Source organism: Anas acuta, chromosome Z, assembly GCF_963932015.1.
Source record: "Anas acuta chromosome Z, bAnaAcu1.1, whole genome shotgun sequence".
Lineage (NCBI taxonomy): Eukaryota > Metazoa > Chordata > Aves > Anseriformes > Anatidae > Anas > Anas acuta.
Window position 1 is genome coordinate 39,230,553 of NC_089017.1, and position 17,173 is coordinate 39,247,725.

At 38.1% G+C, this 17,173-nt stretch overlaps 1 protein-coding gene across 10 annotated transcripts in view; it reads left to right on the forward strand.

Moving 5' to 3' along the window:
• Positions 1-17,173, forward strand: part of AOPEP (aminopeptidase O (putative)) — a 199,733-nt gene that overhangs the window by 32,450 nt on the left and 150,110 nt on the right. For all 10 annotated transcript variants that reach the window (XR_011091064.1, XM_068666251.1, XM_068666252.1 and 7 more), the window contains 2 exons: positions 4,309-4,462; positions 7,485-7,733. Coding sequence is in view for 9 of the 10 variants with exons in the window: in XM_068666251.1 (XP_068522352.1) it covers positions 4,309-4,462; positions 7,485-7,733 (403 nt within the window). In the remaining variant the exon portion in view is untranslated. The remainder of the gene's footprint in view (positions 1-4,308; positions 4,463-7,484; positions 7,734-17,173) is intronic.

Genomic DNA, 17,173 nt, shown 5'->3' on the forward strand with positions numbered 1-17,173 from the left:
GTGACAAGGAACCTCGTTACAGCTGACGTGGAGAAGGCTGATGTACTCAGCAACTTTTTTGCCTCAGTCTTCACCAGCAATTGCTCTTACTATGCTTCCCAAGTCTCAAGGCAGGGACCAAGAGAATGAAGTCCCATCCACCATCGAAGATCAGTCCATGAGACCCAATTGGATGTGTCTTAGGGTCCTGAAGGAACTGGCAGGTGAAGTTGCAAAGCCACTATCCATCAAGTTTGAAAAGTCGTGGTAGTCAGGTGAGGTTCCCAGTGATTCAAAAAGGGGAAATGTGACACCCATTCTTAAAAAGAGTAAAAATGAAGACCTGGGAAGCTACAGACCAGCCAGTCTCACTTTTGTGCTCAGTAAGATCATGGGGCAGATCCTTTGGGAAACCATATTAAGATGTGTGGAAGACAGGGAGGTGCTTGGTGACAGCCAACATGGCTTCAGAAAGTGCAAATCATGCCTGGCTATCTTGGTGGCCTTCTACAACAGAGTGACAGCATTGGTGGAAAACGAAAGAGCAAATGATGTCGTGTGTTGACCTGTGCAAAGCCTTTGATGTGGTCCCACACAAGATACTTGTCTCTTAATTGGAGATACATGGATTTGATGCATGGACTGTTTGGTGGATAAGGAATTGGCTGGATGGTTGCATCCAAGGAGTGGTGGTCAATGTCACAGTTGCTAGGTGGCGATCAGTGACAAGTGGTGCCTCCCAGCAGTCCCTGCTGGGACTAGTACTTTTTAATATCTACATTGGTGAAATGGACAGTGGAACTGAGTGCACCCTCAGCACGTTTGTGGATGACACCAAGTGATGCTAAGTGGTGCAGTTGAACAGAGGGAGAGAGTGCTATCCAGACAGACCTTTGCAGGCTTGAAAGATGGGCCCACATGAACCTAATGAGATTCAACAAGCCCAAGGTACTTCACCTGGGTCAGGGCAATCCCAGACATGAGGACAGACCACAGAAGAACTCATTGAAATCAGCCCTGTGGAAAAGGACTTGGGTCTGGAAAGGACTTCTGGTGGATAAAAAAAATCAATGTGAGCTGGCAATGTGCATTTGCAGCCCAAAAAGACAACTGTATCCTGGGCTGCATCAAAAGAATCGTGGCAAGCAGTGCCAGGGAGCTAATTCTGCCCTTGTTGCACTCGTGTGAGACCTCACCTGGAGTACTTCATTCAGCTCTGTGGACCCCAGCACAAGAGAGTCATGAACCTGTTAGAGCAAGTGCATAGGAGGGCCGTGAAGATGTTCAAAAGGCTAGAGCACCTCTTCTGTAAAAACAGGCTGAGAGAATTGGCATTGTTTAGCCTAGAAAAGAGAAGGCTCCAGGGAGACCTGCTGCTGTCTTCCGGTACTTAAAGGGGGTCTACAAAAAGGATGGAGAGAGACACCTCGTCAGGGAGTGTAATGGTATGACAATACCACTAAAATAAAATAAGGTAGATGTATATTGGAAATAAGGAAGAAAATCTTTACCATGAGGGTGGTGAGGCACTGGAACAGGTTGCCCAGAGGAGCTGTATATACCCCATCCCTCGAAGTGTTTCAGGCCAGGCTGGGTGGGGCTTTGAGCAACCTGGTCTAGTGGGAGGTGTCGCTGCCAATGGCAGGGGGGTTGGAACTGGGTGATCTTTAAGGTTTCTTCCAACCTAAACCATTTTGTGATTCAATGATCATGACAGTGCTCATGATTCAGTTGTTCAAGAGAAAACTGCTGTGGGATAAATATACAGTTATCATATACAGTTCTAGAGTATGGATGGAGAGGGCATCTAAAATCCCTGCAAGAAATAGAATGAGCCCAAGCTGCATGTGTAAAGACAATATAAATCTTGGATCTTGTTCTAGGAACATTCAGAGTTTGCATGGTCTCTAAAATGCCTGTAAAATATACAGGACTTGGAAAACAGAGGAGGAGCTGTATGTCAGTTTCTTGTCTCTTCTTCAGGAAACCCAAGTTTACATAAATCTGGAGACACATATCAGGAAAACTGATTTTCTGTTTTCTTTGGTACCTTCTTCCTTTTTCAAGGTTTGCTCTGGCTCTGAAAATCATATGTTTGTTGCCAGCTCATATTAACTTGTGAGTGCAGTACATGTTGTTCTTCTCTCTGGACTGCTAAACTGACTCCCCATTCATTTCAACATTCTGTTCAAATGAAATTAAAAAAAAAAAAAAAAAGAACAGCAAAACCCCCAAAACCTCTATGGTCTTGCTTGCTCCAGTCTGCCTTGCTAAACATGTTTCTCACTGTAACCCTCTCCACTGCCCCTGTTTGCATGGCCCAGACCTCTTTCCTTTCAGACAATCTTCTCACTGCTGTGGGAGCCTTCTCCTTTGTATCTTCTCTGCCATCGTGAACAGTTTTTCTGTGACTGCCTTTTGACTTTCATTCTTACTTCAGAACACAGCTGAAAATGCATTAGTTTTTCCTCAAATTCTCTTCTTTTGCTGTTTGAAGGCTTTACGGTTAACATAACTGCATAGAACATTTTGTAACACATCTTACATAACAGATACTACACCAAGTGAAGTTTTTTAGGCTACCTCTCAGTCTTTTGTTGCGCCCATTGAAGTGAAAGGAAAAGCTGCTATTGGCTTCAGTGTAAGCAGGCGTGGGCTTTTAGCACAGTTTATATCAGTGAAGCTCTACATTGCACTACTACATGACAGTCTACTATTTCAAAAAGATAAATTGCTGCTCTCCTGGGTGGCATCTTTCTCTCGAAGTGGGATCTGCTTTCCTTGGCTCTTTGCTAGCTTTGGTAAGTTAAAATAAATAAATAAATAAATAAATTGGCAAAACGGTTGTCCTCTTTGTTTCAAATGTGTTTGGAGCAAATAAGTTCCCTCTACTCCCATGCTGTTGGAAGGTTAGGAGAATTACAGGAGTAATATATGTTCAGCTGACAATACAGATCAAAGCTTTCTGATGGTAATGGTAAATGTTGCCAGAAGCAGAATGGACTGAGGGAGTGTAGGTGGTTGCTAGGGTATGTAAGAGGCAGAGGCTTTATCTTCCCCTTAGAATGCTTTATACAATATTGTTTTCTTATACAAAATAGTAGGTGGCAAAATTTACTGAGGGTATGCAAAAAGGTTTTTTTACTTGTCATTTCTTTGAACAGCTTGATGTTCTGTGAATTAGGAGACCCACAGGTAATTTAGCTGTGCTGTTGTTTCTTTTCTCTATGCCTTGTGGCAGCCAGAGGATTTTTTTTTTATTTTATTTTATTTTCATTTTGATAGTGTTCCGTAGCCCTGGTTAGAATACCATTGCAAGTATTAATGTTCTCTTAAAACAACTGAAGTTTGTATGTTTTCACAGTTTCCATGGCTACACTTATTTGTGCATGATTCTGTAGTTTGTAACTCATTTTAGGCTCGTTCCAAGAGCAATTAAGGTATTAATATGGTGTAGTAACTGTATTTGGGTCCATAAGGGAGTACTTGAATTTCACCCTTAAGCTGTATTCATTTTTAGAGGGACAAATGGAAAACCTAAGCAACATTTAAATTAATGAAAGGTATGCTGTCCTAAAATATCCTCTAGTTTGTCCACACATGTTCACAGATACAGTCAGCCTATAGTGTACTCTCTGTCTTCCAGCACTGTGTTCCCATACTGATAAGACTCATCTTTTTAGCTTCTAATAGACTCTCTAATCTTGTTATAGCAGCTCCTGGATTATCATGACCAAATCATTGACTTTGGCAATATCCCATCTGATTCTGAGCTTTGATTTCTCACTGCCTGTTTGGCACATCATGTATCTCAGATTGCCAGGTCTGATTCACAAGCACTAGTGTTGTTTGTTAAATCTTTCCTGTCAGTTTAGTACTGTCCAGAACACAAAGAAAAGTGTTTGTTCTGTGCAAGGTCATACAGATAAGACAAAATCATGAGGTGGTGATCCAGGGTCAAAAGAATTAAATGTTAATTTTTTTGTGTCTGAAGATTCTATTAGATTTTGTATCTGGTGCACTTCTTGGTCAGTAAGAGTACAGTCATGTTAAGTTGCATTAATAACATCTCAGCAATGATTGTTTTTTCTTATAGATAGAAAAATCAGCAGACAGAGGAATGTGGGTGTAAGCAAACAATACTGAATCTGTGGTGGTTACATATGACTGCTTTTACTTGTCCCAGTGGAATTATTTTCCCTTCTTCAACATAAATAACCATGATGTATGGCAAGAGGTTTGGTCCACAATCTCAAGTACATAAAAATATCAAGTACTGTCTGTGTGCTGTGACTGATGAGTCTGTACAAATGTTCTTTTTACTCACAGGTATCATGAGCTGGTACTACTATGTGACAATGCCAATGCCAGCATCCACCTTCACTATCGCTGTGGGATGCTGGCAAGAAGTTAAACAGTCCTTCACACCTGCTGTCCAGACAAACAATGAGTTTTCTTTGCCATGTTCACAAGCTGATTTCAGGTTGGTGTTTAGATTATTGTTGAAAAATGGTATATATGCATAGCATTTTCATTTACTCTGTGGAATGGAGCCATTTCAGTACAGGAATCAAAATAGAACTTTTTAAATGTGAACCAAAAAATCTTTACATGGAAATAATTCCAAAGGCTTTATTTCACAGGTAACAATGTGGTTCTTTTTATGTGAAAACAGGCTGCTTAGTGAGTGATAGGTCTAATCCTAATGTCTTCTGGATTTGCATCCTACATCCTGTCGTGCTTAATGCCCTGCTGTAACAGTACCAGATTCTCCATCTTTTATTACAATGCCTGTCTGCAATATCTGTGATGCTAATAGGTTTGGGCTATTCTGGATGTGTAATACGCTCTAGTACCATCGTGCCTACTCACTCCAAGTCCCCTACTTTTCCCTTCCAGTCCAGTCCCATCCCAAAGTTAGAGCTGGCCTTTGCAGTGTTTTGCCTAGGGTGGTGTGTAGTATTGCAGTGGTCCTGTGAAAGAAAGATGGATTCTTCATTCTATTCAATAAAAGAAATAGCTTGTTGTCCAGTATGTGCAGTGGCTTCTTAGCTATTTTTCACCAAATGTGTAGAAAAGTAATTATTATGAATGTATCTATCCCTCTTTCCAATCCAGTCAAAACTGATCATAGTGTTTAAATTATTACGGGGTTGTGAATGAACATCACAATAGTACATAGGCTTGCAAATGAGAAATGAAGTTAAAAATTAATGTTGTGGAGCAATATAGCTTGTTTCCACATGTGTTCACCTTAGTTAACAGCAGTCTCAGACATGGCACTTGATTTTCTCACATATTACTGTCAGCTTTTCAGATTCCTTAAATGTTTTTTCTATTTTGCAATTAGAAGCTTAGCCTAAAAAAATGTTGTTAGGTAACTGTTTTGAGGCTAATACTGTGTTAACATTAAGACTGTGGAAGTCCTTACCATTTTGACAGAGTTAGTGAGACTTTGGAAAATGAGGACATAATTACTGGAATTTAAAATTAAAGGATTCTGTGTTTTGCAGCTTGACTAATTTTTTTCAAATGCTAATAAATCTTGAGAATAGGAACTTTCATGTTTTGCCCAAGATCAGTAAGACATGCCTAGTCAAGCTTCAAAATAGTTTGTAGGTTTGATAATCTTTTAGAAATTGTTTTATGTTTATTCATCTATATGTTTATATGTTTCTAATATGACTACCTAAACAGGAATAATCAGTAATTGTTAAGTACAGCCTGTTCAGGAATAGGTATTTTTTATTGATTTAATGCAAAAGATTATTCTGACAAGTGTGGTGATAGAGTAAATGAGTAAATGAGCTTTTTTTTTTTTTTTTGTAAAAAATCTGGAAACTGGGAAATGTATTTGTAACTTTTTCTAGCAAAAGTTACTGCAAGTTTTAATCAGTATGATGGTCGTTATTATTATCCCTTTTGGGTGAGTTAATTGACAGAGATGAGGTGATGTATCTACAATAGATAAAGTAGTGACAGTGAAATAAATACAACTAATGTCTTGAAAGAAAAACTGACAAAAAATAATGTTTATTTGGGAGTTAGCAAAACAAATACTTATTATTTATTTAGTTATTAAGACTATGTAACCAAGCCATTAGCGGAGCTTTCTGGAAAAGATGAGAAGTGGATATAGACAAGCACATATTAAGGTAGTGTCTCACAGAAGGTAATGGGGATAGACTCTTGTATGGCAGGAAGACGAGGGATTTCTGAAGGAGGTGTTTAAAGGTGTAATGTAATTTATATCCATGTGCCAGTGAGTTTGACATAAGGAGACTGTGTCAAAATATTAAGTGGAGCTAGAATGTAAAATAAGTTTTCTATCTTCTTAAGGACTCCATGGCAACTTCCACAAGAAATAGGGTGCTAGTTTTCAGGTTCCTGCCTAGTCTCAACTCCGACAATTAAATACAAAGTTACATTCTTTTAGGGAAAAAAATATTCTGCTTTAAACTACCCTTTGGAAAAAAATGTATAATGATGGATGTAGTTTCTCTGCTAATATATGTAATCAATGTCTACATCTTTCACTAAAAAAAAAAAATGTTATATAAGGTGTTAAAAGTTTTGGCACTTCTGTAAAATGTAGTTCTTTCCTACATGTTTTCATTTGTTTTTGTGTGTCAGCACTCACCTGGAGCATGATCTTACAAATATAAATGCTTTTGGTGATACTTGGTGCAGTAACAGTAAATGCTTTGCCTGTCAAGGCATAATAGAACCAGCTTCTTTAAGATGAAATCTGAAACCAAGGAGAGGTTCTGCGCTGCACAGAAGACTACCTAGGAGGTGAAAACATGAAGCTGATTTCTGCTTAGATACAAGTCTATTTGGGCAGATGAATTATTGTAAAGGTATATGACTCAGTGTTTAGGAAGGATCAAGTTTACTCATCTTTCCAGCTACAGTTTTGAATATTCTGTAAGGATAATGTAAAATAGTCTAGATCCTAATGTGATAGCTTGAAATGTCTATGATGATAAGACTGAATTGGTATCTAATGTATTACCTGAGAAAAAAAAATACTGTAAAAACTCCTAGAAAATTTTTTACTGACAACAACAGAAAAACTTTAAATTTCATTCTATTGCACCTGATATGTTTATGGGGTAAATAAAAATGTTATGATTTAAACAGGAATTCTCTGAACAAATATTGTTGTATTATTACTTAGTTTATCTACATTTTCAGCACTTGTTCAATTGATTCACATCTATTATAAAAAGAAGGTTTGACTACTCTCATCTTTTTTAGTTATGAGTAACTATATCAGTTTCAGTAAGGTATGTAGTAAAGATTCTGACCTATGTTTTCACAGTGCTTTGCATGAATGAATGGTATGAGAAGATAAATGAGATGGTTTTATGTGAACTAACTCTGTGATTCTGGTAACTAGAAAATATCATTCCAGTGCTTAGGAAATATCCTTGAGTTAATATACTCTGTTGTGCATGTTTCTGATATCGTATTAAACCATTTTTTGTTCTTGTTATTATCAGATGGCATGAAGAAAGCTGTGGACATGTGGAATATCCCTGCCGTTTCCAAAGTCCTGCTGCCAGGTTGCAGAGAGTCATTCCTTACAGAGTCTTTGCTCCCTGGTGCCTTATGAAATGCTGTGAAGAACATCTACTTCAGCTCATTCCTCAGTGCCTTTCAGCTGCTTATACCACACTGGGCACCCATCCCTTTTCCAGGCTTGATGTTTTGATAGTTCCTTCCAACTTTTCCAGCCTGGGAATGGCTAGGTAAAGAAAATTCTTGGTATCTCACCTTCTATATTTATTTAGACTCCTTTTTATCATCTAATTAACAGTGTCAAATTTCTATCAATATGAAGTTGCTGTGTTATTTTTGTTAAATCAGTTTTAAAACTCTAGTTGCTTAGTAGGTTTTTCTTAGTTTTCTTTACTTACATCCTTTGTGCTATGAACTTTAGTTTTCATCAGGCTCAGGAAGAAAAATATAAGCTTATTAGATATGTCTCTGATTTTCCTCATTTGCAAAACTGAAGTTCTTTTATTATATCTATTCATCTCATTACTTGATACTGCTATCATTTTGTTATGTTTTCTTTTGTCAATGACTTCACCATTATGTCTTGACAAAACAGAAGCATATTAAAATTCAGATGCAGAGTTTATTGATAAGCTGTTTGTGATTTATGATTTTATAGTCAAACACTGGTCTTTGGAAGCTGAGGAAGGCAAACCTTAAGGATTATATTATCAAATTTTCATGGAATTGTGGAGAATAAAAAGCTTAATTAAATATTTTTCATTTTCCAGTTGTGCAGTGACAATAAAATTTTAGTTCTACTAGTTGTACTAGTATGGCAGTGTCTAACAATTAAAATTCCCCATTTTTTTTTTGTCTGTTATAAGAAATATGCAAGTTGGTAATCAGATACAGTATTTATTCATAGCAGAGAATGAAACACTATTTTTATTCACAGTTTGCCTAGTGCCAACACTAGAATTGATGCTTTTAGGCATATATATTACGGAAAAAACATCTAAAGGAGGAATTAAAGGCAATGTTATTTTGAAAGGGGAGGACTGAAGGGAAAGCGGTATTCACAGACTATTAGTTTTGTATGGAACTATTAGAGCAGTTGTCAACTGCCAGCCTAAGTGCTTAGATGAACCAGAAGTTCAAACTGCTAAGCTTACTGTGTTAGATTTCGTTTTACAAACTGTATAATTAAGCAAGTAATGAAACTTTTTGTTTCATGCTACGTTTCGATTTGTATTTCTGTAGATTTCTTTCTCCAGATTTCCTCTTGCAATCTTACTTAAGGAAAAAAGTAGAAAATACTGCTGGCAGGCAATAATAATATTGTATAGATTTAGATTTAGATTTAGATTTACTTTTAAAAAGACCTGTAACGTTTAAGACTTCGGCATTCAGTGACGCTCTCCTTTGTCAGATAAGCCTCATTGCTCTATAAATAACTTATGAGTTATTTATACTCATAAACTGAGTTTGCAATGATAGTTCTTTGCTCAATTAACCCATAAATGAAAGTGTCAAGAGACCTGGTTGCTTTGGATGCCTACTACAGATTATATTTTCTGATGCTTTGCATGGAGGTTTGATTTGTAGGTAAGCATGATGTTGAGTAACATGTTCTTGAAGCTGTATGAAATGGGGAGAGCAGCTTACTGATTTCTTATTTCAAAGGCATGATGCTTACAGGTTGACATGGGTCCTTATGGACCCATCACTGTAAATGAGTAAGAAGATAGCCATTTTACTTAGGTGTATGACAGGAGTAGTGATCAGTGGAACCAGGAAGAGCAAGATGTACACACGATACAAAAGGAAGGAGCAAGGGACAAGAGCTGTGTAGGCCAAAACAACAGCACACAGTAGATGAAATCTTCAAGATTCATTTGCTGGTATGCTATGTCTATTTAGGAAGATGTCAGTGCTTCCCCAGCATGTACCTTTCCCAGAATCTGTAGGGAATGCCTGCAGGGTGTTCTGTTGCAAAACCATCTGTGGTTATCCAGATTGCGTATTCTGAATATTGTAATAGTGCTTTCTTTGTGAAGGAGATGAGAAAACCTATAAGCATTATTACAGTATTTCCTTATGCCTCTTCTAACGACTGTCTGTTCCAAGTGATCCATATCATTGAATATAAGTGAAGGATGAAAGAAAGGACATGCATACTTCCTGATGCTTTTCTTTCAACAGTTCATCAAGCCAAGCACATTCAAATTTTAAAAAATGGAAATAAAGGAATAATTTAAGCTGTTTAAATGTCAAGCTGTTTGGACAGCAAAGGGAATTATTAAGTGACTCATAATAGCTCGTTTGTTCTTGTTTCATGTGATTTTTTTTTCCAAACAGAGGTTCTGTGCATATAGCAAGCTAACGTAAATGGTTAATTCCTGCCCATGCAATGATAATTACCCAAATGACTTCAGTTAAGACTAAGCTATGTGCAAAACTGTGCCCAAAGCCACGTTAAAAAAAAAAAAAAAAAAAAAGAAAGAAAGAAAGAAAAAAAAAAAAGTGTGCTATTATCTTGGGTTAAAAAGGGTGCTGTACTATTTACTTTTTTATCTTCTAGTCTATCTGTAGCAGTATAAACATAACAGCATGCCAGCACAAAGGGATTGTTGTTTTGAGAATTCTAATTGTACTCCTGTCTGCCAGGGAAGGAAGCAGTCATAAATTTTAGTCATTACCTTAAGTTTCAGGGCTTTACAGTGTTTGGCACTTTTCTTTCTCTGTTCCTCATTAGCTGATACTTACTGTGTTTTTTATATCCCCAAATGCTTCCCTTTTCTTAAGGGGGTTGTTTCCCCAGCACGTTAGAGTGGTATGAAATGATGATAGTGCATGCATAGAGTGACCTAATTAGGCGTCTTAAGATGTCAGTTGCAGCAGCCACTACTGTGGGGCGGCTACGTTTCTCTTGAAGTCTGACTTTATGGGAAAAACTCTACTTGAAAGCATGTTCATTTTACTTACACTTTCTGTACATCCCTTCCTGTCTTTTTTAATTTGCTATGGATTTCTTTATGGAAACAGAATCTTGATTGCATATAATAATTGCAGTCATCATCTCTTGCTTCCTGCAGATCTTTGAAGTTGGAAAATTTAATTTTGCATTCTTTTTGGTTTTCACGCTATTTTAGTTCAAGTGACTTCAGTATAGCTTCTCCCAGATTTATATTAGTAAAAGAAGAATGTGGCCCACGACTTTGTTGGTGATGTTATGTTAAACCATACAATTAAAAAAAAACAAACAAAAACAACAAATTAATAAAGCATTGTGGAGCAAATTTACATAGCTGAAAAGCTGGAGATTCAGTGCTTTCTGTAGAACTTCCAGTTACATGAATACTTAACGGCACTTTTCATCTGATTTAAAGTTCTCTCACCAGCAGAAGGGAGAAAATTGGGGGAAGAAGAGTGGTGAAAAAAAGGAGACTGCAAAGACTCTAGAGCCAGGGAAGCGCCATTACACCATAAGATGGCTGTCATTTTTATGCTTTGAGAGCTAACAGGTTATAAGAAGGAGATTAGAGGTAGCTCCATGGTTTTGTTGCTGTTGATGACACTGAGGGATTGAATGTAGACTCCACTGGCATTTAAATACCTAGATAATTCCACAGTTGCCAGTAGAACTGCATAATCACTGAATGCTTTGGGTTGGAAGGGACCTTAAAGACCACCCCCTTGCCATAGGCAGGGCCACCTCCCACCAGACCAGGCTGCCCAAAGCTCCATCCAGCCTGGCCTTGAGCACCTCCAAGGATGGGGCATCCACAGCTTCTCTGGGCAGCCTGTGCCAGGGCCTCACCACCCTCTGAGTGAAAAATTTCTTACGGATCATAGAATCACAGTAGAGTGGGCCATGAGTAGAGTTACTCATGTGAACAAAACTGGTGGAAAAACTTCAAATAAAAAATAGGTGTTGTGTGTTCCTTGGGCATACACTGTCTTCAGATCAGTTCATTCCCAGTCCAGTTTTGTTGATCCCATTTTCAAAATCTCTTCCCACTGATCTCCAGCTCTCTAATCTCCTTTCCTTTTGGCAAAACCTACAGAAAATCTGAATTCTGTGTTCTTTTTCATTCCATCTGGGAAGAAAGAGTTCTTTCAAATATAGACCCTGGCTTTATGTGCCATCTGAGCTTGTGCTTGAGACTTTGACTGTCTTGCATAAGCCCTCTTTTTCCATGGAAGTCTTTATTGCTTCCTTGCCCATAGAGGGCCTTTCACAGTCACACTGATCTTTTGCATTTTTAGGGCCTTCCATACTGCTTACCAGCCTTCTACTTTTTCATGGCAAATGCACTGATACTTATTTTATTCCCTTGGAGGCTGTAAGCCTTTGTTTATGTTGAGTCGAAGGACTTTTTTTGAAACAGTGGTCTTCAAATTTGTTGTGTGTTTGTTTCCAGCACATGTAGTTGGAGTAACATAAGATTAGTACTTGTTCTGTTTGGATTTGAAAACTGGAACTTTAAATGTACTGGTGCTAGTGCAACTAAAGATCTGTACATGAAGCTCCATGTATCAGTTATGTGACTAGTCACATCACACGTCACCAGGAGCTATGAGAGTACGATGAAAAGAGTGCTCTTTGGTATGTACCCTGCTCTTATGTTTTTCTATAAGCGTTTAATAACTTAGTTTTACAGCAGTAGTAGCTGCTGAAAGTAGAATAATGGGGTGTATTGACCTTTGAGCTTAGCTGTTTGGTTGTTCGTACAGCAATTTTGCTCAGCAGAGCTAGCAAATAACTAAAACCAAAGAACCTATAAATAAGATACTGATGTTTTCAAAGGAGAATCCTGATAGGATATTTGAATCCTATTTCTAAAATAAGTGATGTTATTTTCAAATATATTTGACACCCTTGAAACCCAAGTGGCGTTTGATGACTGAAATGTAGAGGGTCCTTAGAATCATTGAATAATTGTACAACACATCAACTTATATTGCTGGCTAACAGAGGAGTTAGCAACCCAGCTTTGTCTCTATTCTTCTGTCATGCAAATGGTCCTAGATGGTATATCAAGTAGAAGGAATATCCCTTTTTTCTAAAAAACATATTTCAGCAGTACTCTTGAGTCTTTCCAGGCCATTTCACTAAGGTTGTTAACTTTTTGAATTGAAAAGGAAAACAACAACAAATCAGGCTCTTTGATCTGTGCGTATGTAGCCATCATTTATCCAGTCTGTAAATCTACAGTGTTCCAATGACAACTGATAAGTCTATAGAAAGCCACGACGATTGGAAACCACCCAAATGTCAAACCTAAATGTCAGTCTTTAGCATTGTTCAGTCTTGCAGAGCTGTGACTGACCGTTTGCCTCAGCTCAAGCCTTTTGTGAGAGTATACGTTTATATAAACTTTCTGGTCAGCATTTTGAGTTGTGTTAGTTTTAGGAAATATTTGCAAAAGTAAAGCTTGAACATGAACACTCCTTAGTCTATTTTTGGTGTATCACTAGTTAGTTATCCAGACAGAAATAACACATACAAGAGTTCAAGCTAAAAATATGATGTCTGGAGAAAGAAAAATGGATTTGTAACCTATTTTTGATGCATTATGTAGTGAGAATCTTAACTGGAATCTTGTGTACTTGGTTGCTTGTAAGTCTAGTGTGACTTTTTTTTCCTTTTTTCTTTTTTTTTTCCTTTTTCCTTTTTTTCCCCCTTTTACTTTTTCTCTTCTTTTTTCTTTTTTTTTTTTGTCTATTTTTCATTTTTCTTTTGTCTTTTTTTTTTTTTGTCCTTTTCTTCTTTTTCTTTGTTCTTTTTGTTTATATATGGGAGTCTGCAAGTTGTATGAGAATTCAATGCCCGATACTACAAATGATTTTGTATGTCCTCAAGTTTACATGCAAGAGTCCTCTACGTTTTGATCAAAAAACAGGCTTGCATATCTGCTTTATAAATTTGTTGCCAGGATCGTGACTTGGTTAAAGTCCAAAGTTCATAAGCTAAATTTGGTGTAATGATGCAAGTAAATTTAATGTCATTTGAATTTAAATAAAAGTTTTTTGAGCTTATACCTCCTACCAACGTTTGCAAGTAGTGGTTGTTTGCTTTGCTCAGTGCTTTTTTTTAAATAGAATTTGGAGTATAGTGGAGAGTATCTAGGAAGAAATAGTATCTGTCCTTCTTGTATTTCCAAGATGAAGAATCAAGCATGAAATTTGGCTGAAAATAACAAGTAGTCCATTCATCAATGCAAACAAAAGTGCTAAATCGGAATGGAGCATAAATCATTGTTTTAACCTTAGGCTCTCTGTTTTCTTTCTGAGTACAATACCACTTAGGCCGAGTTTGTTACAAAAGGTTGCAAATTACCAAGCTTTTTCAAGAGGCAATTTTTACAATTAGCATTTTTTCCTTTGGAAAATTTGATTTTGTGATTCTGTGATTTTGTAAAATCACATGCAAATAAGCAAAAATGGTTTATTTTAGTATTGTGGAGATTATGTATGAAATGCATGTTGTCTAGCACAAGGACTACCACAGTGAGTTGTAACTGTAGAGATTCATTTTAATTTACATGGGTTTTCTTTTAAATAGTAGTTCTTCAGGTAGATACTTGGAGTGTTTGCTAGCTTTAAGTGCTCTGTTGCAATAAAACAAAGCTGCTATGAATAATAATCTCAGTATACCTGTGCTTAGCAAAGGGACTCCAGAGATTTGCCTTGTGGAATGGAGAGGGGGAAATGTGATACCAGCTGAGTAAATACTTGGCAAGAGAGGAAAAGTTGGGTATCTATTTAAAATGTTGTTTTTGTTTTTAATACCGGAAAAGCAGTCAGACATGATATTCAAAACTGACTGTATGGCTATATTGGCTATAACCTACATTCAGTTTTGAATTTAAAGAGATCTGGGACATGTCTTCTAGCCATTTAAATATTTAGCACATTATGTTTGATTTTTGTCTGTCTTTCCCTCGATTTTTTTTTCACTGTTACAGAAATCTGGATCTGGTCTCAAAGTCTTCAGAATTAAGTCAAATTTTTATGAAATTAATATTGATTTAGTGGCAGAGTAGCAACTTAGTAATTTTTACTTTTGCTGAAGCATTATCATACTATTTCAAAACAATAAAGCTGTACTAAATTCATCTGTGTTGGAGACTTATCTGTTAGTAGCAGTAATTCAGAGTATGTGTCTGTAAAACACATGTGTATTAACGTATTGGTATTTTCACATTCAGAACATTTTCTGACTTTTATCTGGAGCCTGAGGTGTAATTTGCCACCACGGCAATCACAGTCCTTCATGCAGTTGTCATTTTGCGATCAAACCAGGATTTGGAGTACTTCAGGCACAATATATTCCCTTACTAATGTGCCGAGCAATCTTGTTAGCCTATTAACTATTAGCAGATGTCCTTTTGAATGCAAACCTGCAAGAAAAATAAAACAAGATCATCTCTTGATGGAAACCAAAATTTGTTTTTCATCAATTCGAGCAATGATAAAATTGCTTGTCCTGGTTTTAGCTGGGATAGGGTTAATTTTTTTTCATAGCACCTGTTATGGTGCTCTGTTAGGGACTTTTGATGAAAATAGTGGTAGTAACATGCTGATGTTTTAGTTATTGCAGAGCAGTACTTACACAAAGCAAAGGACTCTGTTTCTTGTCCTGCCCTGCCAGTGAGGAGGCTGAGCGTGCACAATGAGCTGGGAGGGAACACAGCCAGGACAGCTGGCCTCAAATGACCAGATGGATATTCCATACTGTATGACTGGCTGGGCATTGGGCAGCTGGTGGTGAGCACTTGCACTGTGCATCACATGTTCTGTGTCTTCCCTTCCCTTCCCTTCCCTTCCCTTCCCTTCCCTTCCCTTCCCTTCCCTTCCCTTCCCTTCCCTTCCCTTCCCTTCCCTTCCCTTCCCTTCCCTTCCCTTCCCTTCCCTTCCCTTCCCTTCCCTTCCCTTCCCTTCCCTTCCCTTCCCTTCCCTTCCCTTCCCTTCCCTTCCCTTCCCTTCCCTTCCCTTCCCTTCCCTTCCCTTCCCTTCCCTTCCCTTCCCTTCCCTTCCCTTCCCTTCCCTTCCCTTCCCTTCCCTTCCCTTCCCTTCCCTTCCCTTCCCTTCCCTTCCCTTCCCTTCCCCCATTATTTATTAAATAAACATTCTTAAAATTGGCTCTTATACAGAAATTCACTTACATGAAACGAGTGAAATAAATATTACATTGTGTAGAATAAGCCTCTTAATATGTCCCATTACTTTAAACTGAGGCTTTAAGTTGGAACATGAAGCAATTCCTTCTTCATTCCCTCCATCTCTCTTGGCTTTAGCTGCAAAAAATGTTATTTCTTCCTGCAGTAATTGGAGAGTTAATGGGGCTCTTTGTGCTGCTACTGTAGAATAGCGACTGCATTTTATTAAATTCTGAGATTGGAGTTATTGCAGAGCCCACTAGCACCGTTATAGTTAAGCATTTCCAATATGAACTTTTATTCCAGTGGTTTATAACTGGCTGTAAAAACTTGTCCCTGGCTTAAAGCTGGCATAAAATGCTTTGGCTCATGAAAAGTATGTATATATACACATATATGAAGGGCAGCTATTTGATTATGTATCTTATATATAGTGTATATCATACAGATTATGGATGCTTAACCATGTATGTATACATAGTCATACTGTTGGCAAACAAAGGACTTGTGGATGGTATGTTGGCTGGAAACTGTCTTGGGCACAGCCATCACGAAGTGATATGGTTTTTGATCTTTGGAGAAGTAGGGAAGGCAGTTAGCAGAACCGCTGCTGTGGATTTCCAGAGGGCAGACACTGGCCTGTTCAGAGACCTGGTTGACAGGAGACCCTCGAGAGGCTGTCCTATAGGCAGAGCAGTCCAGGAAAGCTGAACTTTCTTCAAGATTGAAATCCTAGAGCAGTGGGAACTGGCTGTTCCAATGCACCAAAAGTTGTGCCAGCCAGGAAGAAGACCAGCCTGGCTGAACAGAGAGCTTCTTCAGGAACTCAGGAACAAAAAGAGTTTATGAGCTCTGGAAGAATGGATGGAAAATTCAGGAGGACTACAGAGTTGTTGTCAGGTTGCTCAGGGAGCAAATGAAAAGGGCCAAAAGCTGACTGGAACTCAATTTGACTAGTGCAGTAAAGGACAAAAAAAAATACTTTTGATAATATATCATCAGCAAAAGGAGGACTAGGGAGAACCTCAGTCCTTTATTGGATGTGAGGGGAAATATAGTGCTGAAAGATAAGGATGAGGCTGAGGTACTTAATGACTTCTGTGTGTCAGCCTTTATTAGTAAGGCCAGTTGTTCTCAGGGTACCCAGCAAATGTGACTTCAGACTACAAAGACAGCAGGAAGGAAGAGCCAGGGAACTACAGGCCTGTCAGTCTGTCTTCACTCCCATGGAAGGTTGTGGAGGAGATCATCCTGAGTGCCATCACATAGCACATAAAAGACAATCAGGTGATCAGAAGCAGCCGTCATGTTTTTAAGAAGGGCAGGTCCTGCATGACTAACCTGATCGCCTTCTAATACAAGATGAGCTTAGTAGATGAGGGAATGGCTGTGGATGTTGCCTACCTGGCTTTTAGTGAAGTGTTTGACACCATCTCCCACGATATTCTCCTGGAGAAACTATCTGCTTATGGCTTGGACAGGTGCTTGGTGGATGGATGGCTGGGCTCAAAGAGTCATGGTGA